Source organism: Rhinoraja longicauda, chromosome 8 (genome assembly GCF_053455715.1).
Source record: "Rhinoraja longicauda isolate Sanriku21f chromosome 8, sRhiLon1.1, whole genome shotgun sequence".
Taxonomy (NCBI): Eukaryota; Metazoa; Chordata; class Chondrichthyes; order Rajiformes; family Arhynchobatidae; genus Rhinoraja; species Rhinoraja longicauda.
In genome coordinates, this window is record NC_135960.1 from 26,324,015 (window position 1) to 26,347,320 (window position 23,306).

The following is a 23,306-nucleotide window of genomic DNA, read 5'->3' on the forward strand; positions in this document are numbered from 1 at the left end:
AGATCTCCAGCGGCTAATTTTAGCCATCAGAGAAAACTATAGGATTGTGTGTAACATCAATTCCACTCTGGACTAGTATTACATTTCATTGCTTTCAATGGAAAATAAAATCAGCATTGTACATTTCTCAATATCAAAATGTCAGACCTCCCTGCACCAATTTATTATTTATTATTTACTACTGGGTGAGTTGCCTTCGTTTCTCTACCCGAATGGCTGTGGAAGCTAAGTCATTGATTCATTTCAAACTGCGCTTGATAGATTTTTAGAATATTAGAGGAATCAAGGGATAAAGCAACAGGGTAGTAAATGGTGTTGTGTTGAAAGCCAGACATCATTTAATGGCAGAGTAGGCTTGCACCTGGTTCTTCTTTTTCTTTTATTACATTCATGAAAAAACCTCTCAATTCTCTGTTGAAAAACTGGGATTCAAAGCTTAGAATGTGAAAACCTTGATATTTATGATTCTACAAGTCAATGGTGGATTGGGTTGGAACTCTAAATTCTATTCTGATATATGGGGTAAACAATTATCCATGAAGTTATTATCCATCTCGAGATGGAGAGGGTTGTGGTGAAGAGAGGTGGGGTGGAGATTTAGAATGTGTAGCTAAAACCTTAGCCATTAGAATTTGAATTGTCCACTGTCCAAGAAACAAATCCAATTTAGTTTAGCTAATACCTTTTACCATGTGACAATGATTTTATGTTCCATTGAAGATATGTTCCAAATAAAAACTGCAACCAATCTGGCAATTGAGTTTAAAAAAAATTGTTCTCAATATCACCTACATGGAATCATTTTGAAATGTTATGAAATGCAACAGATAAAAAATCCGAGAATTTGTCAGTGTACATAATAGATTTTGTGAAAATGCAACCAGCTTAAAAGAAATGAAAAATTCATTAGTGTGAGTGTTAGCTGATTGCTTTATGCCATTAAGTATTTGAGCATGTAAATTGCAAAACTATCAGATGAAAAATAGAAATATCTGAGTCATTTATTAGACAATAATTTCCTTCATTAAATGAGATGTGCAGTCATTATACCACTGTTGAACAGACATTTAAGTGTATTTCACAGGCTAGGAATAACTAGTTTTGAGAGAATATTTAATGAATCATTTTAATCTCTCTTTATTGAGAATATTGTACCAAGGAGCCTATCTTTGTTTCTGTGATTCCAGAGCTTTTTACTACAAATTGCCAACAAAATTCGCAGTGGAGTAAGGTGAAATTCATGACGTGTGAATAAATCATTTCATCTCCTCTCCACTTCCACATATTACACGTATATAGGCAACATTTTTTTTTGTGCTCATATTTACATAAATCGCCACACTGAACCTTCTAATTAAAATCACCATTAGACCCAAGTGTTGGAAGGAACTACAAATACTGGTTTAAACCGAAGATAGACACAAAAAGCTGGAGTAACTCAGTGAGACAGGCAGCATCTCTGGAGAGAAGGAATGTGTGACATTTCGGGTCGAGGCCCTTCTTTTAGACTCTTTATAGCCAAGTGTCTTTTTTTTTTATTATTCAAGGAATGCTGCCAAAGAGAACATTAATTTTACATTTGACGTCCAACATTCATTGTATATCACATATTGCTTGTAAACTGACTCTCATGCTGACCATTTTAGGATGTACATTGATCCTTGTCTGGCCTCATTTATTTTCCTCATTTGATTTCTTTTCTTAAAGGCTTTGGTGAATCAGTTGGTTTTTGCAACATTTCAGTGATTACCCTGGGTATTAATTCCATATACTTTAATGCCTTCAGTTTAATTACTTCAGCTTCTATGTTAGGAACATGTGTCTTGACTTCAGAGGTCAGATCTCCAATACTCGCCTAGCAATATAAACAAACACCATCTCTTTTATTTTAACACTTTATGGGAATTAAGTGATCAGACACAAAATGTACATTTCTACTGCTTTCCAAAGAAAGGTCAGAGCAAGGTATTTCGTTTATTTGCTTGGAATTGTAAGATCATTTTTTACAAATCAAAATAACAAAATGTTTTGTGAACTGCCACTGAAAAATAAGTAATTTATTTCCTGTTTCAAATTCATTGATTATCCCGACTAGCTCGTGTGCTCATTAAGGGAGTTTTTAATTCATGTAATCTGGGAAAAAAATGATCTAATTTTGCTGCGGGAACTCTCTCAGTAATATTGTACAATGAAATGCAAAGTGTATTGCGGTACTGTGGTCATTGTTGATTCATTCAGTGCAGCAAACATGAGAATGGACTTTGCATTAAAAATCAGTAAATCAAAGATCCTCTCCAAACCTGCCAACCCTGCAAAATATCCTTCATCTGACAATAAAGGTTCATAATGAGGGCACAGAGTGTTTGGATAATGTTCTATATTGAGGGAAATATCTTTCAACAAATTCAAATATCAATATCAATGATGACATATACTTTTGGCCATCTTAGAAAAAGGATGTTTGAAGACCAAAAACTCGAATACAATTTTAAAAAGTCAGTCTATCACACAGCCACGATCCCAGCCCATCTACATGCTATGGGGACGTGGACTGCCCAGAGTAAATCCCATCAAAGTACTGGAGAAAAGCCACCAATAATGTTTCACAAAATCTTCCAAGTTTAACATCACAATAATGAAGATAATGGCATCCCAGGAGCTTTACCACTTGTCTTATTATGGCCAACAGTACACCAAATGAAATTACAAAATATGAGAAAGATATTATGCAAAAGGTGGATAATCAGAACTTTTGCCCCTAGTGGGGAAATGTCAAAAACTAGGGGGCAGAGCTTTAAAGTGTGAGGGGCAAATTTTAAAGGAGATGCACAGGGTAAGTGTTTTACACAGAGAGAGTTGGATGCCTGGAACGCTGCTAGTTGTGGTGGTGGAGGCAGATATGAGAGTAGAGGCTTGTGGATAGGCACACAAATATTCAGGGAATGAAGGGAAATTGACAGAGGAGATTAGTTTCACCTAACATCATGCTATGCATGGACAATGTGGGCTAAAGGGTCAGTTCCTGTGCTACACTGTTCTACATTCTATATTCCAATCTGAATTGTATGTTTATGAGACAACTTCCATTGAAACCACCCATTGATGTGTGCTAAATAATGTGGATTGTTACCGTTGATGATACCTTGGATTGAGCTGGTAGTCATGGAAGAATTTAATTATGTCATAAGGTTTAACAGCGGTCATTTATACCTTTAAGAAATTAATTTATCTGAATAGTCTGCACAATAGAATTTGTGTATTGTCTATCAGATGACAAACTGTTAATACATAAAATCCATCATCACAAAATTCTCAGTAACAACTCATAGTCGTAAAATTGATTAATCTTAATTTGAAAGTAAAAAAAGGAAATACTGCAGATGCACTTTTGATTTAGCTGCTGTGTTAAAGAGGAAAGCTGAGATTCAGTTTCAGGCATAAATCATTTGTCAGACTGATGAAGGGTCTTTGACCAGTTAAAGCATCTTTCAGATGCTAATAGATTGCAGTGTGTTCACTGTTTAATTTCATTTTTTTAAGTCTAAAGATGATGAGCTGCTTCAAGTAGTAATTCAGACATGTGGCAAGAACAAAGTATCTAAATTGCTTCACTTTCTTCTGACAGATGCTGAGCTGGTGTACCGGGCCAGAGATGGCCATGTGATCAAACTGAATATAGTAACAAATGAAACAACAGTGTTGTTGGAAAACAGCACATTTGTAAGTAAATTAATTGATGTTTTTTTGTATTTTCATTTCAAAATGCTATTTTCATGATGCCATTGAATGTTCCTGCTGTCAACTCACAGTGAACAAGACAAGTCATAGAGCAGCCAGTTCCAATTCTATAGAAATGGATCCAGGGATATTTTCAGCTAACAATTTTGAAATAGATTTTGAATTAGATAGTCAAGTCAAGTCAAAATTATTGTCAGATGCACAAGTACAGTGTGGAACAGGTATATTATATTAGTGTTACCAATTTAGCTTTAAAGTTCTTGCAATTGATGTTGGACTTGCACTCTTAAGAAGGTTCTGGCATGATGCATTGTTTCATCAAACATCTGGGAATTAGATTTTAGCCTAAATTGGATCAGCAAGAGGAGGCCCAAACAGGGCTGTAGCTAATCTGTAAACTAATAGAAGGTAATGACTTGCCAAATGTTTTTCTTAACTAAATTCATTGTCGAGGACATTAGAGAATTACTTGAAATTGCATGTGATATACAGCGATACAACACACCTTTCAGCACATTTAGTTTATATTGACATTTGCGTTCCATTCAAATCTCTTTCCATGCTGTTCCATATAACTCCATCAGCATGACCCTTTGATCCTTTCTTCCTCACACACACACATCTAATCTCTCAGTAAATCCATTTGTACAACCCCCCTTAATAATTCCTTCCTGTAGCAAATTCTACATTCCCACCACTCTGTTTCTGAATATCCTATTTGATTTCTATTATTGAAATTCATTAGTTTTGTTTCTTGGAGATAAAGAATAAATATTCTGTATGAACTGAATCTATCAGAAGCATTCGGAGAATTAAAATGCCTTGTTGGTCCCCCTCTCCACCTTTACTTTTCAAGGGAGAAGAGACTTTGTATTCCTCTGTTTGACCTTTCCTAACAGATTTAACATCACATTTCTGGCTTAATAATAATAATAATAATAATGCATTACATTTATATAGCGCTTTTCAAACACTCAAAGACGCTTTACAGGGATTTCTAGAACATAGAGAAGTGAATAAATAGATAAATAAGTAAACGAACAGAGAAAGGAGACAGAAGGTGAGGTGACCTTCAGTGGTTGAAGGCAGTGCTGAAGAGGTGAGACTTCAGTGATGTTTTGAATGTGGTGAGTGAGGAGGAGTCTCTGACGGTTTGGGGTAGTGAGTTCCATAGGGTGGGAGCAGCGATGGAGAAAGCCCTGTCCCCCCAGGATCTGAGTTTGGTCCGGATGGGGGGGGACAGGAGATTGGCAGCAGCAGAGCGGAGGGTGCAGGTGGGAGTGTGCCTGTGGAGGAGGTCAGTCAGGTAGGATGGGGCCAGGTTATGGAGGGCTTTGTAGGTCATGAAGAGGATTTTGTACTGGATTCTCTGGGGGATGGGGAGCCAGTGGAGTTTGTAAAGGACGGGGGTGATATGGTCACGGATCGGGGAGTGGGTGAGTAGACGGGCAACGGCGTTTTGAATGTATTGAAGTTTACTGATGATTTTTGAGGGTGAGCCATAGAGGAGGCTGTTGCAGTAGTCCAGACGGGAGGTGATGAAGGCGTGGATGAGGGTTTCTGCAGCTGTGAAGGAGAGGGATGGACGGAGACGGGCAATGTTTTTGAGGTGGAAGAAGGCTGTCTTTGTGATGTGTTTGATGTGTTTGTCGAAGGAGAGGGTTTGATCAAAGATGATTCCAAGATTCCGGATGTGAGGGGAGGTGGATACTGGGAGACCATCAATATTGAGGATGAAGTTTTGGGTGGATTTGGTGAGTGTTTTTGGACCAATGATGATGATTTCAGATTTGTTGCAGTTGAGTTTGAGGAAATTTGATTGAAGCCAAGATTTTATTTCAGTGATGCAGTTTAATGCTTAGGTCCAGCTAAATCCTTTCTGTAAATTAAGGTAATGTGATTGGTGTGGTCTGAAGAAGGTTTGATACAATATAACATAATTCATCTACATACTAAAAGTCTCATTTGTTTGTTTGTTTGTTTGTTCCTGCACTACACCAAAAACAGTACACAATAGCACAACAATTTTAGGCCCACCTTACTCAGCGCCATCCCTTTGGTGCTAATGGAAGGTTTCATTGAAATCGGTGTTATATTTTTTGTTATTCACATTTTAAAGTTTAAATCTATCTCCTAGGGAGGGTGGGGGGAGGGAGGATGAGGGGGGTTGAGAGGGATGGAGTGGGGGGAGGGGAAGGGGAGGGGAGGGAGAAGAAGGGAGGGAGAGGAGAGGAGGTAGGGGAGGGGGAGGAGGTAGGGGAGGGAGAGGAGGGGAGGGGGAGGAGGGGAGGGGGAGGAGGGAGGGAGGGGGAGGGGGAGAGGGGAGAGGGGAAGAGGGGAGGGGGAGCGGGGGAAGGGGGAGGGGGAGGAGAGGGTGCTGCACCAATGCAGGAGATGTTTGGGCCCAACGGGTCCACTTGGTCTAGTTTTCTTTAAAATTTGATCTCTGCAGAAATTATTTCACCTGGATTGTATTTAAACTGGCCTTGTTCATTTGTGGTTTAAACCAGTTAGACTAAGTAAATCTGTGCTTGTTATTGCAACACCCAATACTACTGTTAGAAATACCAAACAGGGAAAGAATGAAGATCTGCCCATGGAGGTTACAGGGAACAGTAGCAGGTTAACATCTGTAGAGCACATTGCTCTGTGCATGTATTCGCTCCTCATAAATAACAGGGAAGATGCTCAACTACCCCATTGTATTGACTTCAAAAGTGAGGAAGCAAAAGAGATTCATGCCACTTCGCTCAGTCCGCCTGAACCTACCTAATCTCCGGGTTGCTAAACACTTTAATTCTCCTTCCCATTCCCACACAGACCTTTCTGTCCTAGATCGCCTCAATTGTCAGAGTGAGGCTAAATGCAAATTGGAGGAATAGCATCTCATATTTCGCTTGGGCAGCTTACAGCCCAGTGGTATTGTTTTCTCTAACTTCAAGTAACTCTGGCATTCCCTCTCTCTCTATCCCTTCCCCACCCAAGTCGCATCAGCTTCTCGTTTTCACTCAACAAATAGCTAACAATGGCCTGTTTCCTTTATCATTGTTACTTTTTTGCATATCTTTCATTCATTGTTGTTTATCTCTCTACATCATCGTCTATATGTCTTGTTTCCCTTATCCCAAACCAGTCTGAAGAAGGGTTTCGACCTGAAACTTCACCAATTCCTTCTCTCCGGAGAGGCTGCCTGTCCCGCTGAGTTACTCCAACTTTTTGTGATTTAAAGCAGGCTGGCCTGAGGGAATGAGGGGCATGAAGGAGATTATTAATTTGACACTTCTGGCCCAGTTACCACTTTCTTCTCTTTTCAGCAACTAGTTCCAGATTTAAATGGTGCCATTCTCTGCCATATTTTTGATAATATGTTTTGTTACTCAGCAGGGAATGAAACACCTTCTTTCTGTTTGTACAGGCGATGATCTATTATCAACAAACACAGTTTGTACATACTTAGCACAATTAATTTTGTTAGACATCCCAAGGAGTTTCACAAGGGCAATAATCAGACAAAATTTATCATTATGGCATTCTTTGTAGAAATAAAGACACCCAGAATAATGATCAAAAGCTTGATTCCATGTGCTTTTTAATGGAGAAAAGGGAAGTAGAATAATTTAGGGATGGAATTCCATGATTCGGAGTTTCGGCAGCCAAACACCAATGGTGAAGTGAACAAAATTAGGGATGTGCAGAAGGTGAGAATTGGGGAAGAGCAGAGATTGTTACCTTTCCCAATATTGACCGGGACTGTGATAGTGCCAAAGGCTTACTCAGGGTGGAATTTGTCAAATGTGTTCAGGAAAGTTTCCTCAGGTAATTCATAAAGGGCCCAATAAGAGAAAGGGCAAAGAGAGACTTGAACTACTCTTAGGAAATTGGGAAGAGCATGTGACTAAAGTGTCTTGTGGCCAAACCTTTTGCGACCAGAAACCTTTAGCTTTAAACTGGTTGTGGATAAAGACAGGTTGGGCCCACAAATTAAAATTCTGAGTCAGCAACTTTGATAGTATTAGACAGAAACTTGCTAAAGTTGATTGGAGTATATTGTTTGTGGGCAAAGCAATATCCAGAAATTGGGATGCTTTTAAGAGTGTGATAACGAGAGCATGCAGACAGTTGAGCAAGTGGGCCTTAAGAATGGTCATTGTTGTTTAATGCAGATAAGTCTGAGGTGTTGCATTTTGGGAAGTCAAACCAGGGCAAGGCCTACACAGTGAATGACAGGGCACTGGGGAGTGTTGTAGAACCAAGGGATATAGGAATACATAGTTCCTTGAAAGTGGCATCACAGGTAGATAGGATGATCAAAAAGGCTTTCGGTACATTGGCCTTCATCAGTCAGGGTATTGAGTATAAAAGTTTGGATGTTATGTTACAGTTGTACATGACATTAGTGAGGGCTCACCTGGGTAATGTATTAGTTTTGGTCACTCTGCCATAGGAAGGATGTTGTTAAACTGAAAAGAGTGCAAAGAAGATTTTTGAGTATTTTGCCAGGACTTCAGGGCCTGAGCTATAGGGAGAGGTTGGGCAAGTTAGGACTTTATTCTTTGGAGCGGAGGAGGATGAGAGATGATCTTACAGAGGCATATAAAATCATAAGGGAAACAGATAGGGTGAATGCTCATAGACTTTTACCCATAGAGGAATCAAGAACCAGAGGACATGGGTTTAAGGAGAGAAGGGAATGATTGAAAAGGAACCTGAGGGGCACTGTTTTCACACAGAGTGTAATGTGGAATGAGCTGCTATAGAGGTGTTTGAGGCAAGTATTTGAGGCAAGTTTGAGGCATTTTAAAACACATTTGGACAGGCACATGAATAGGAAAGATTTAGAGTGATATATAGGCAGGTGTAGATTGGGCATCTTGGTCGGCAGGGTAAGTTGGGCCAAAGGGCCTATTTCTGTACTGTATGACTCCATCAGGAGTTTGCAAGGTTGATTATGCAAATAGAGAGACCCGAGGACCTCCAATTGCAGAAACACCTTCTTCCCAACATCCATCGGGCTAGTGAACATCACAAACCCAAACTAAACTTCGAACACCGAACTATCGTGTTTGCAATAGGAATAGTTTTGTTTTGCACTTTCTTGTTGTTTTTTATTAACTTTTTATTTGTTTATTATCATAAGATCATAAGTGATAGGAGCAGAATTAGGCCATTTGGCCCATCAAGTCTACTCCACCATTCAATCATGGCTGATCTATCTCTCCCTCCAAACCCCATTCTCCTGCCTTCTCCCCCTAAACCTCTGACATCTGTACTAGTCAAGAATCTATCTATCTCTGCCTTAAATACATCCACTGACTAGGCCTCCACAGCCTTCTGTGGCAAAGAATTTCACAGATTCACCACCCTCTGACTAAAGAAATTCCTCCTCCAAAAATAATGTCTAATTCTGAGTCGATGACCTCCAATCCTAGACTCTCCCACTAGTGGAAACATCCTCTCTGCATCCACTCAATCCAAGCCTTTCACTATTCTGTACGTTTCAATGAGATACACCCTCATTCTTCTAAACTCCAGCGAGTACAGGCCCAGTGTTGCAATGCTCATCATATGTTAACCTCCTCGCTTCTGGGATCATTCTTGTAAACCTCCTCTGGATCCTCTCCAGTGCCAGCACATCCTTCCTCAGATATGGTGCCCAAAATTGCTCACAATTTTTCAAATGCAGCCTGACCAGCGCCTTATAGAGCCTCAGCATTACATCCCTCCTAAATTATGTTATCTATTGAGTTCTATTTACAAACTTGTTGCGCTGCTGCAAGTAAGAATGTCATTGTTCCGTTTTGGTACATATGACAATTAAACACTTGATGCTTGACATAGAGAGAGTGTAACTGGTTTGAGAATAATACAATTATAGTTACCTCTCTGTACTATAGACAGAGAGGTAGATGAGGCACGGATTGAGAGCAAGAGGCTTTTGCCACAGTAGGGAAAGGAATAAATGATGAGGCCAGTGGGTTGATTGTATGGGAAGAGATGCACACTGTTTATGCAGAAGGATGTGGAGGTGGAATAACCAAATCATGGCCACTGAGGACCTAGCTGAGGTATTACCATAAGTATATTTCATAGTCTAAATCAATGGTGATGATACCACTGGAGTTTTAACAAAGGAAGCTGTACTGAAAACCAGAATGCACGTACAATTAATAGAGGTACCCTAAAGGCTAGCTGCATTTACAATGCATAAATCGCTTAGTCCAGATGGGAGGCATGCAAGATTACTGAAAAAAAGTAAGGAAATAAATTGCAGAAACTCTGATCATGGTGTAGACACTCAGAATAAACACTTCTTAATATTCATGAAATTGTGCCCAGATCATTGACTTTAATCAAAGAAAATATTCTACCCCACTATGATTTGTTATAGTTGGACAAGTGCATTACGACATATGAGAGGAATGTTATAACACAGGAATCAAGAAATATTTAGTCATGGCTCATTTTATTTGATTTTTTTTTAGACAAATCTTTTTAAACCCATTTTAATTTGTTAAAATACCTTTGGGATACATTTTACACTCTTCTGCATGTAAAATATTGATCCCTCAATTATTGCAATGTATTTCTGACCTAAATTTTAATTAAATGTGGCAACAATTTCTCAGTGGATGAGATTGACTATTACAGATCCGCTTACTGGAATGGCTGTAAACTAGACAATCATGACATGACTGTAACTATGCTCTTTCCATGGCTGTCAATCAGCTAAATTGTCAGTTAACCGGTGTTAATGGCATATGTTTGTTCATCTGACTGTAAATTGCACAAAGCTTTTCAATAACGGCAGCAGAAAGATTTTTATCAGCACACTAAGTTTAATGGGACCATCAAGGCCTTAGTGACAGTATATTTGAAAAAGCTACAGCACAAGCCATGAACTACAGGAATACATATCAAATTCATACAATAGATGGCATTCGTATGAAAGAACTTCCACTTGCTAAACAAAGTAAACAGGATCACTATATCGCAAACTAATTTACATCCAAATAATGTTTTTAATGTGTCATTCTTGCAATACAAAGAAAAAACAAACAATTATGTGCAGCCAATGAAAAGTAGCTAGGATTTAATATGATCCTTTCTGATATATATGTGATATAGGATATATGATATCCTAGGATATATGATATATGCAGTAGGAGTAGGAAATAATTTTCCTGTTATTCTTATTTCCACAATGAGACAGAAGGGTGATTTAATAACTTGCCCAAATACAAGCTTCCAATCTAATTTTTAAATAATTTGGTGAGAGGCTATTAGTTAACACAGGTTCATATTTTTTCACACAATTTTTATTTTTTTATTTTATTCAGCTCCTCGGCAATATCTACAATTCACCCACAACCTCAACTTCCTATTTCTGTGGCAGGATCTCTGAGTAATCCCAAAGATTTATTTTTGATTCCATCTTATTTTCTCAGTCTTATAATACCCCTTGAAGATTCGGTCTATAAATAAATTGTCTTCCACATATGAAGTGGTTGCTTAACCATTACTTTGTTTTATATCTCCATATTTTATAACTGTCATGCTGTTTGCCCATGTAAGACCATTTTCTTTTATTTCACTCAAGACTTGGAATTATGAAATAGAGAAAGCTAGTCCAGCATTTCAATTATTAACACATAAAACATAGTTTATCTTGTACCAGGATGACTATATTTTGGTATGCTTAAACAAAATAAGCATTACAGCTGGCAGACCATTGGGCCTGTCGAGTCTATACCTTTTCTGTGTAAAAGCAATCCAGTCACTTTGAACAAATGTTGCCCTTTCACATTCTCATTCATCTCACTTTTGATTGCGACAATGGATATTTCCTTCTCTACAGTGGAGCAAATGTCTGCCAAGGCGTACTGGATCTCCTGGTTGCTATCCATTTTAACTCCCCTTCCCATTACAACACTGACCTTTCTGTTTTGGACCTCCATTGCCAGAAGGAGGCCATATGCAAACTGGAGGAACAGCACTTTACATTCCACCTGGGCAGCTTACAACTCAATGGCATAAACATTGAATTATCCAAGTTTAAGTGACTCCTACAACCAACTCTTTCCTCTTTCTTCCCCATCCACCACCCTCCGCCCACCTTTCTTCACCCCCCCCCCCCCCCACCCTGTACCCCATCTGGACTCTCACCTATTTCTCCCCTCCTTCTCTCCCTCCACTCAATTCACAATTTGCAACTCCTCAATCCTTTTGCCTCACAATTTTGGTTAATCTTTGGTCTTTGTTCCAACCATCTATCAAAACCCTCTTTTGGCAGTATCTATCTATCCACCTGCCACAATTTGTCCAGCCTCTCCTCTCTCCCAGCTTTCTTCACCCCCACCTCCCCCACCCCCAGCTCCCCAAAATTAGTCTGAAGAAGTGTTCTGACCCAAAATGGCACCTATACATGTCCTCCAGAGATGCTGCCTGACCTGCTGAGTTACTCCAGCGCTTTGTGTCTCTTCCTTCTTTAGTTTAGTTTACGTTTTAGAGATACAGCGTGGAAACAGGCCCTTCGGCTCACCAAGTCCGAACCGACCAGCGATCCCTGCACATTAACACCATCCTCCACACACTAGGGACAATGTACACTTATGCAAAATATACAATCCCAAGTCAATTAACCTACAAACCAGCACGTTTTAGGATTGTGGTAGGAACCAAAGATCTCAGAGAAAACCTACATGGTCACGGGGAGAACATACAAACTCCACAGCACCCGTAGTCGGAATCGAAAACCCGGATCTCTGGTGCGGCAACTGCTGTAAGGCAGCAACTCTACCGCTGCACCACCATGCCACCCGTGCCTTCTCTACCACCTGGAAGTGCAATTCAGTGGCACAGCTGGTAGTTATTGCTTTACAGTGCGAGAGACTCATATATGATCCAGACCTTGGGTGTTTGTGTGGAGTTTTTCCTGTGACCGCATGGAATTTTTCTGGGTGCTTCGGTTTCCTCCGGGTGTTCCAGTTTCCTCCCATATCCCAAAGATGTGCAGGTTTGTAGGTTAATTGACTTCTGTAAATTGCCCCAAATATTCAGGGAGTGGATATGAAAATGGATCTAGTGTGAACAGGTGATCAATGGACAGTGTGGACTCATTAGGCCAAAAGGCCTGTTTCCATGCTGTATCTCTAAATTAAACATTCTCTTTGTGAAATGTTTTTCTTCATGTCACTTTCAGTCCTTTTGCTTATCACCTTCATTCTGTGTCTCTGGCACTGTAAGGCAGCAACTCTCCAACTGCACCACTGTGCCGCCCTAAATTCACTAAATTCAACACTTTGTGCCTTTTTTTAGAAAGATTATTGTTATGCAAAGGGGTGAAAATTGCAGGAATGTGGAGGTGAGATTACAACCAGATCAAATATGATCATATTAAATGGCGGACTGGGCTCAATACATATTCATAGCTTGTTAATATTTCTGCACATTTCATACATCTTTTAATGCAGGTCTGCAGTGTGTAAAATATCTTGCTCTGCCTTCGTTTCAAACTTTCTTTGTGAGTTTGGCCACGGAAGATACATCTGACCCATTCATCAATCAATATACATATACTTTTTTAGCTTCTTAAAAGCCTTTCCACTGTGTTGCACATGTTGATCATGAGACACAATTAAAAATTATTTGATTATCCTGCACAGTCATTCAGAAGTGGGCGGTTAGGCATTATATTTCTAGCACAGGTTTTCTATTTTGCTCCCTCCAAGTATTTCTACTCTATGGGGATATGTTCTCTTCTTCCGTTTCTGTAATGGATCTCTCAGTACATGTCAGTCGGAGAAGCATTAAACCTTCACTCTGCAGTAAATTCCACAACCCAACAGCCTTTCCTGCCATGTATTCTGATAACGAGGCACCTGAGATGTAAAAACTGTTCTCTCAGCAAGAGTTATTATTCCACGACTGATTTTTACATTTCTGGTATCTTTTGTGTTGAATATATTGTTAAACCTTTCAGTAATGATACTGCTTTTGGGACTAACTGAACATATTGATACCCCCATTGTACGCATGCATTAACTAGATATTTAAAGTTGTTTACTTTTAGCATAGAATGAACAAAGCATTGATTAATCTACATTACGACAGTTGCCAGAGGTAAATACATATGTGATTAAAATGTAGAATTCCCATATGCCAAATCAATATAGTGAATATGTGGAATTCCTCACTCAGAGATGCCAAGTCCATTTTGAATAATATTCAATAATTCATCAAATATTACAAATTATTCATGTTTTCATTGTTCTGTCTTAAATTATTCAACGTACATTACCATCTTCATTATCATTTTCACAATTTGATATTTTGAGAGAGATCATATCTTAAGTGTAAACCAGTGTAAGTATTTCTTTCAGGACCATGGCACTAGACAATACTGTTTTAGTTTAAATTTGCTGCCTTCAGAAAACAATGATCTGTTGCTAGCTATACCTGTGTTTATATATTTTCTTATGCAAGCATATGCTGCTTTAGTGACAAGAGATTGGATAGTAGTATAGAACTTTATTGTCATTCGGTACAAGTACCGAACGAAATTACAGCAGTCACAAAACACAACAAAAAAAAGAAAAAAAGTACACAAGACACACGACCCCAAGACAAACATCCATCACAGTGAGTCCAAACACCCCCTCACTGTGATGGAAGGCAACAAAACTTCCACTCTCTTCCCCCCACGCCCACGGACAGGCAGCTCGACCCCTACTGAGGCGACCGACACGCACAGCCCCCGCAAGGGGATGGAAGGCCCCGCGGCCGAGCCGCCCGTGGCGCTGCTAAGTCCCGCGGCCAAGCCGCGCCAGCGATGTTAAATCCAGCGGCCGAGCCACGCTGGGCGATGGAAGGCCCCGCGGCCACGCCGAGCGCTGAACCGTTCCGCGGCCGAGCCACGCCGGGCGATGGAAGGCCCCGCGGCCGAGCTGCACCGAGCGCTGAGACGTCCCGCGACCGTACCAGGCGATGGAAGGCCTGGCGGCCGAGCCGCGCCGGCGATGCTAAGTCCAGCGGCCGAGCCGCGCCGGGCGATGGAAGGCCCTGCGGGCGATGGAAGGCCCCGCGGCCGAGCTGCGCCCCGGGGAAGAGACCTAATAAATAAAGGTTTCCCCCACCCCACCATCCCACACATACACAGCCAAAAACAGAAACAAAAACCATCCCAACACCGACACACAAACAAACAAAAAAAAGAAAAAGTACAGACAGACTGCCAGAGAGCCGCAGCCACACGAATGTTGTTGCTTGAAGGTGTTATAAAATAATTATTTATTGTCAAGAAAATAAGTAGAGAGCATGATAATGGCAGGCAGTGGATGTTTCCAATATGTCAGGAGCTCAGTAGATACTTCCATATTTTACCATTTGCCCTCTATGTGGAATAAGTATCAGTGTTCTTTAGGGTGAGTGGACTTGATAGTGTCCCAGAAAACATTGATTCTTGAGAAGAGGAATGAAGTGCCCAGACTGGAGGCCTTTGAGATAGAGGTGAGATCACATATGAGGACATAATGAAAACTTTGAAGTAACATACTAATCCAGCACCACCAGGCAGTTCGATCTTGGTATGTGCAACCAGGGACCAAAGGATTTTGAGACATAGTCAGACTAAAGACACTGACAAAAAAAAAAAATTCCAGACTTTTTTCGATTGGGTGTTTCAGAATCACATTGTGTAAGGACAAGTGAACAATATAATTCAAGCAAATCTATTTAATGTCGTGGGAATTGTTCAGTGTAGCTTGCAGACTAGCCAGCAATATTTAAAACCATGAAGCAGTTTTGAACAGGGCACGATTCCATGGAGTAAGGAAGAAATTGTTATTTCCTTTACACCAGATAATGTGGATACTGCATGAGGGTTTGTCAGGAAATGAGTAATTTGCATCAGTGCAAAAGGCAGGAAAGGTTCAGACACATGGATGTAAATATACAGAAAATCCTGTCATGGAAGTTATGGTTGATGTTGGGGATTATAGAGGGGTTATAATATTATGTGGAAGTAACAGCCAGTAATTCAAAATCAGAATGAATGTAGTATAATGTAGATAAATGTAAGGTTATCCTCTTTGGCGACAAGAACAAGGAGGCAGATTATTATCTCAATGGTATCAGATTAGGAAAAAGGGAAGTGCAACGAGACCTGGGTGTCCTTGTACACCAGTCACTGAAAGTAAACTTGCAGGTACAGCAGGCAGTGAAGAAAGCTAATGGCATGTTGGCCTTCATAACGAGAGGATTTCAGTGCAGGAATAAAGAAGTCCTTCTGCAGTTGTACAGGGCCCTGGTGAGACCACATCTTGAGTATTGTGTGCAGTTTTGGTCTCCTAATTTGAGGAAGGACATCCTTGCTATTCAGTGAGTGCAGCGGAGGTTCACGAGGTTAATCCCCGGGATGGCGGGACTGTCATATGAGGAAAGATTGGAAAGACTGGGCTTGTATTCACTAGAATTTGGAAGGAAGAGCGGGGATCTAATAGAAACATATAAAATTATAAAAGGATTGGACAAGCTAGATGCAGTAAAAATGTTCCCAATGTAGGGGGAGTCCAGAACCAGGGGCCACAGTCCAAGAATAAAGGGGAGCACATTTAAAACTGAGATAAGAAAAAACTTTTTCACCCAGACAGTTGTGAATTTGTGGAATTCTCTGCCACAGAAGGCAGCGGAGGCCAATTCACTGGAGGAATTTAAAAGAGAGTTAGAAAGAGCTCTTGGGGCTAGCGGAATCAAGAGGTATGGGGACAAGGCAGGCACGGGTTACTGATTGTGGATGATCAGCCGTGATCACAATGAATGGCGGTGTGAACTCAAAGGGACGAATGGCCTCCTCCTGCACCTATTTTCTATGTTTCTATGTTTCGATGTTTCTAGAACCACTCTCTTTACACAGAGAGTGGCGGGGGCTTGAAATGTACTGCCTGGGGTGATGGTGGAGGCCGATACGTTAGTGGCTTTAGTTTAGTTTAGAGATACTGCGTGGAAACAGATCCATCGGCCCTTCGAGATCATGCCGTCCAGTGATCACCCGTACACTAGCTCTATCCTACAAACTAGGGACAATTTACAGAAGCTATGTAACCTACAGACCTGTAAGTCTTTGGAAAGTGGGAGGAAACCGGAGAAAACCTATGCGGTCACAGGGAGAACATACATACTCCGTACAGACAGCACCCATAATCAGGATAAAATCGGGTCTCTGGCCCTGTAAGACGACAACTCTACCGCTGACCCACTGGTACTGTGGCGTTTTAGTGGGTTTTGGATAGACACGTGGAAGTGATGGAATAGAGGGATATGGATCATGTGCAAGCAGATGAGATCAGCTTAATTTGGTATCGTATTAAGCACAAACATTGTTGGCTGAAGGGCCTTTCCTGTGCTGTACTGTTTGTTCTATGTTGTTCATAATATTTGGTTCTAGTGTAATTAGTTTGAAATTAGGGCAATTTGGTCAAACAGAGGCATCTACTTGTATGACCAAGGGTATGTTAATCGGCCTACATCAAACCAGTATTCATTTGAAGTTATTTTACAACATTGTGTTAGAGATGAAGGAAGCTTCGAGACCAGACTTATTTTGTCACTTGTCACATCAAGGCAAATTTGTCTGTCTGTCAACAAATGGGATATTTTGTGCACTTAAGGAAGTCAGCCCTCATAACATTAATTTATTGTGTCTTGATTCTCTGTCCTCAGAATTCTTTAGACTATCTATATGATTGACTTTTCCCCCAGCAAAGGTGTTAGAATATTCAGAGATGTTTTGCAACTACAATATGCTATCATTGTAAATATGTAACTCTGCAAAGTTACTTATCTACATTGAGTGTTAAGCCATGTTAATGGCTTAATTGTAGCCATTGAAACTGCAGTTAGTCCTTTATTGTTGTCTTTACGTTTAAAACTTTTCTAAACCTGATGTACTGAGTATTACCGAGAGGGTTTCCAAGAGAAGGTCTGTTTCTCGATGAATAAAGACTTTAATATCAACCAGTCTCAGCATCTGAGTGAGTCAGTTCAATAGGACACAACGATTGATATTAACAAAAGGTACACCTACAGGAACCTAAAGAGCACACCAAAGGCATTCTTCTATAAGTCTGTCAATAAAGAGAAGGTATTTGTTTATTTGACTGTGGGTCAACTAGTGAAGTGACAACTGTACAGTGATGTTGGTGAGAAACAATGATGAGAGTATCAATTGCAGGAACACCTGCAGAGGCAACTTTGACATTGGGACTTTTCACAGACTGCAATGGCAGAAAGTTCAAAGGATGTCTGTAATCTTTTGAACAGAATGAGAAAACCACCTCACAGATGCTTCAGGGTGATGGCTCAGTCATCACAAAAGTCCATTAGCAAGGTAAGAAGCAAAAGGCTCAGCACAACATGCTGTGCTCAGGAGATATAAATTGGAATCCAGCAGAACTTCCTTCTCTCCTGAGATGCTGCCTGACCTGCTGAGTTACTCCAGCATTTTGTGAATAAAAGGGCAACATGATCTCACTGGATCTCCACTCTGCATTTGACTACCTGAACAATAAGAACAAGTATGTCAGACTGAAGATAGACACAAAATGCTGAAGTTAATCAATAGGTCAGACAGCATCACTGGAGAAAAGGAATAGGTGACATTTCGGATCGAGACCCTTCTTCTGACCTGGTCTGAAGAGTCTGAAGAAGGGTCTTGCCTTGAAATGTCACTTACTTGTTTTCTCCAGTGATGCTGTCTGACCCGCTGACTTACTCCAGCATTTTGTATCTACTATCTCAACCAGCATCTGCAGTTCCTTCCAACACAAGTACTGTTCATCAACTACAGCTCAGTGTTCAACACCATCATCTCCTCCAAACTTATCTTTAAACTCAGACAACTGAATCGCTCCTCGTCCCTGTGCAATTGGACCCTCAATTTCCTCATCAGCGGGTCATAGTCAGACCATCAACAATCAACACAGGCAATCTTACTCAATCTCAAATCATAGGATGATAACCTCATCCCAGAATCAATCCAGTGATTCTACACTAACCTGAAGGCAAGTTTATTCTTCGTTACATATGGAGGCCGTAGCAAGTTAGAATATTTAATATACCTGGCCCTGTAGATGGAATGGTAACACAGCCCCTGATGACTCTGCCTTCATAAAGCCTGAAGCAATGATCAAAGGCCCAGGCTACAATCGTCCCAGACCTTCTAATATAATCTTCAGTGCACTAATAAAAGATTTAAATAACAGAAACAAGGAAAACTGAGGAGGGATATACTATAGTTGTGGAGCAGAAAGTCACTCACAGGGATCCATCCTCTAATCAAAGAGAAGTATTTATTATGCCGACAACAGGTGAAAAGTATTCTTTAACCTCTGTGGTGTGATCCATGTACTGTTCCTAATAGTACGGAAACATCAATTTTTATGATACATTGAGACAAGATGATGCGGCTTAATCGATGTATGACAGATTGGTTCCATGTGGCTATCCAAAAGCTTCTTAAATGTCACAATTGTATTTGCTTCCACAACCACTTCCAGCAGTGCTTTCCAGGCCTCCACTACTCTTTGTGTAAAATAAAACTTTGCCCGCACATCTCCATTAAACTTTCCTACTCTCACCTATTCTTATACCCTCTAGTGTGAACATTTCCACCCTGGGAAACAGGGAATCTATGCCTCATAATTTTATATGCTTATTTCAAGTCTCCCCTCAACCACGGACATTCCAGAGAAAACAATCCAAGTCTATCCAACCTCTGGCTAAAACCCCCTAATCCAGGCAGCGTTTCGTTTAGTCTGTTTCAAAATACAACGTGGAAACAGACCCTTCAATCCACCAAGTCCACACTGACCAACAATCGACATACACTAACTCTATCCTACACACTAGGGACAATTTACAGAAGCCAATTAACCTACAAACCTGCATGTCTTTGGAGTGTGGGAGGAAACCGGAGCACTTGGAGAAAACCCACATGGTCACAGGGAGAACATATAAACTCTGTACAGACAGCACCGGTAGTCCAGATTGAATCCAGGCCTCTGGTGTTGTAAGATAGTAATTCTACCACTGCACCACTGTGCCGCCATAAACATGCTGGTAAACAAATACTGTGACACCATCCCCGTTGCATCAGCAGCTCCAGTGAAGATCCTCTTCTTCTGGTGGGTCTGCTGGTGTCATGACTTGGCTTCATCACCTTGGTACATCTTTGTTCTAACCCAAGCCCCTGATTACCAAGAAAACAATACCCCTGGCTATCGCCAAGCTCTCTCGATTACCATCGAGGTGACCCTGGTGCTAGCTCCTTTATCTCCAGATACAAACATTTCTGAGATCCAGTGGCCTTCCGTCAATGCACCAGTGAGCTAGTTCCTATTCCTTACTGCTGAGCCTGCAATCTCAGCTACACTAATCATGTCCTGCTTTGGTGAGGCAATCGTACACTTATACCTGTCCAAGTGACTTTTAAATACTGTTATAGTATGTGCATCAACTACCTCCTTACACTTTGTCTTGGCATTATGATAAGCATGCTAACCCTACATGCTACTTTCCATGTCCATAACGTCCCATATTAATTAATACTTAATGTGCGTCCTGCAGATATATATTTGTATTGTCAAATTATTCACTGATTTCAATCCAATCTTCTAAAATGTGTTTGCCTTTTGCTTTTTTGGGCTTTGCGGAAAATAGAAATGTAAGAAATGACACGGAGCCTCTTAATCCTGCTGTCTTTCAGGGAGATCTTTGTTAATCGACTTTAACTCCAAATATCTGCATAATCTCTATAACCTTGGCTAGAAAAGATCAATTGACCTCAGATTTAAAATTATTAATAGAGTGTTGGGAGACAGGATTCTTAACAGGCCATCTTAATCAGCTATTATCTCCTTAATCAGGTCTCTCCTACAAATCATTAAGTGCAGTGTGAGCAAAGACGTTTGATGAATGAGTTCAACCAATTCATTGTCACTTCCTTTGATGTAAATTTTATCCGGTGTGGCCCCTTCCCATCACTCCCAACCTGGGACATGTGAAGCAAACAGATTTCCTAGTGAAGCTGAAAGAAATTGATACTCTGACCAATATCAGAGTGCAGTTAGCAATTTGTCACTGAATGCCTCTCAGGAAGTTTGGGATATTCACACGTTGATAAATTCATACGTTTTAGGAGCAGAATTAGGCCATTCAGCCCATCATATCTACACCACCATTCAATCATGGCTGGTCTATCTTTTGCTCTCAACCCCATTCTCCTGCCTTATCCCCATAACCCTGACACCCTTACTAATCAAGTATCTGTCAATCTCTGCCTTAAAAATATCAATTGACTTGACCTCCACAGCCATCTTGGCAATGAATTCCACAGATTCTAACCCTCTGGCTAAAGGAACTCCTCCTCATCTCCTTTCCAAAGGTACATCCTTTTATACTTTGGCTGTGTCTTGTCCTAGACTCTCCCACTAGTGGAAACATCCTCTCCACATTCACTCTATTCAGACCTTTCATTATTCGATAGGATTCATGTGTGTAGATGGGGGATTGCCAACAATCCCACATAGCATTATGAGAAAATTTGTGAGGATGTTGCCAGGACTTGAGGGGCTGAACCTAAACTTGAGGGGAAGACGTTAGGCAGACTAGGACTTTATTCCTTGGAGCTCAGGAGGCTGAAGGGTGATCTTAGAAGTCTTTAAATTTGTGAAGGGACTAGAGTCTTTTACCCAGAGTAGGAGGATCAATAAACAGGAGGACATATATTTAAGACAAGAGGGGCAAGATTTCATACAAACCTGAGGGACAATGCTTTCACTCACATAGTGGTGGATATATGGAATGAGCTGCCAAAGGAGGTAGTTGATGCAGATACTATAACAATATTTAAAAGTCACTTGGACAGGTACATGGATAGGACAGGTTTAGAGGGATATGGGCCAAATGCTGGCAAATGGGACAAACTTAAATGAGGCAACTTGGTTGGCATGGACGGGTTAGGGCGAATAGTTCAATTATATGAGCTGGCAGAAAAAGTAACACATCGCCTAATCTCTCTTCATGTTTGTAAAAGCCATGCAACACAGAATCAGGTTGTACTCAATAAAATACCAAGAAATGAGCATCCTGCAAAACACCAGTCTCAAACAAAAACTGTACAGATCCACATTCTTATTTGTGATTTTAAACTTTGTACTTCATGATATTTCTCAATGTCTACAGTACAGTAATCAATCTGAAGTGAACGATACAGGGTGAGGAATATAGTTCTTAGCATTGTACTGCATCAGTTCCATAGACAAAGTCCAATGTCCACAGTGGGGTAGAGGTGAATCGGACAGTACCCTAGCTTCTGGAAGGACCATTCAAAAGCCAGATAACGGAGAAGAAGCTGTTACTGGTGGTGCATGCTTTCAAGTTTCTGTACCTTCTGCCCAATAGGAGCAGAGTGAAGAAGGAATGACCAAGATGGGATAAATCTTTCATTTGGATAGCAGCTTTTCTGAAGCAGCGTGAAGTGTAGATACAGACAATGGCGGGGAATCTGGTCTATGATGGACTGAGCAATATCTACAACCCTGCAATTTCTTGCGATCTTGGACAAAGCTGTTTCCAAACCAAGTTGTGATGCAACCTGACAGTATGCTTTCTTTGGTGCGTCTGTAGAGTCATTGGAGACATGCCAAACTTCCTCAGCCTCCTAAGGAAGTAGAGGCAGTGGTGTGCCTTCTTGGATGTCACTTCAATGTGGTTGGTCCATGACTGATTGTTGTTGTCATTCATGTCATGGAATTTGAAGCTTGCAACTATTTCCATTTTGGGACCATTGAGGCTGAATGGGACATTTACTCTATCATGCTTCCTCAAGTTGATAACTAGCACTTTCATCTTGCTGACATTGAGGGAGACATGACACAATGGAAGGATAAATCAACATGTAAAGGGCCAAAAGGAGTTTGAAGTGCATGCTAATAAATACCTGAAGGTTGTTGGATAGTAAGATAAACTAGAAATTAAGAAGGGATCCACGACGACGAAGATAGAGCAGGAGGTCAAGGAAGGCACATGACACTGCAGATGCTAGAAACAAACAAATTACTGGAGGATCTGCGGGTCAGGCAGCATCTCTGGAGAGAAATGGACAAAAATACTGTAAACACTCACGTTCCTATAGATGTGCTTTTAGCTTTGATATATTTCATGATATTTCTCAATGTATGCAGTTCAGCAAACAGTATATTTTCAGCTTGAAATTAAAATCTTTGGGTCTGAAGAAAGATCCCAAAGCCAAGATGCCATCTGTTCACAGATGCGGCCTGACCCAGTAGTTTTTTTTTAGTGCAGGTCATGAGTGAAACATCTGTGAAGCCATTCCGAGTACTGTGTAAATTTTTGGTCACCATAGTACAGGAAGAATGTTTAGTTTATTGTCACATGTACAGAGGCTTTTATTGAGTGCTAACCAGCATGCAATAGCGTTGGAGCAGATAGAGAGAATCCTATGTCAAATTTGCCAAAGCAAGAGAATTTGAAAAGGGGACGATGACCAGGCT

At 40.7% G+C, this 23,306-nt stretch overlaps 1 protein-coding gene across 5 annotated transcripts in view; it reads left to right on the forward strand.

Moving 5' to 3' along the window:
• The window catches only part of dpp10 (dipeptidyl peptidase like 10), a 1,117,462-nt gene that overhangs the window by 846,583 nt on the left and 247,573 nt on the right, over positions 1-23,306 (forward strand). For all 5 annotated transcript variants that reach the window (XM_078403450.1, XM_078403449.1, XM_078403451.1 and 2 more), the window contains exon 4: positions 3,626-3,720. In XM_078403450.1, the coding sequence (XP_078259576.1) occupies positions 3,626-3,720 (95 nt within the window). The remainder of the gene's footprint in view (positions 1-3,625; positions 3,721-23,306) is intronic.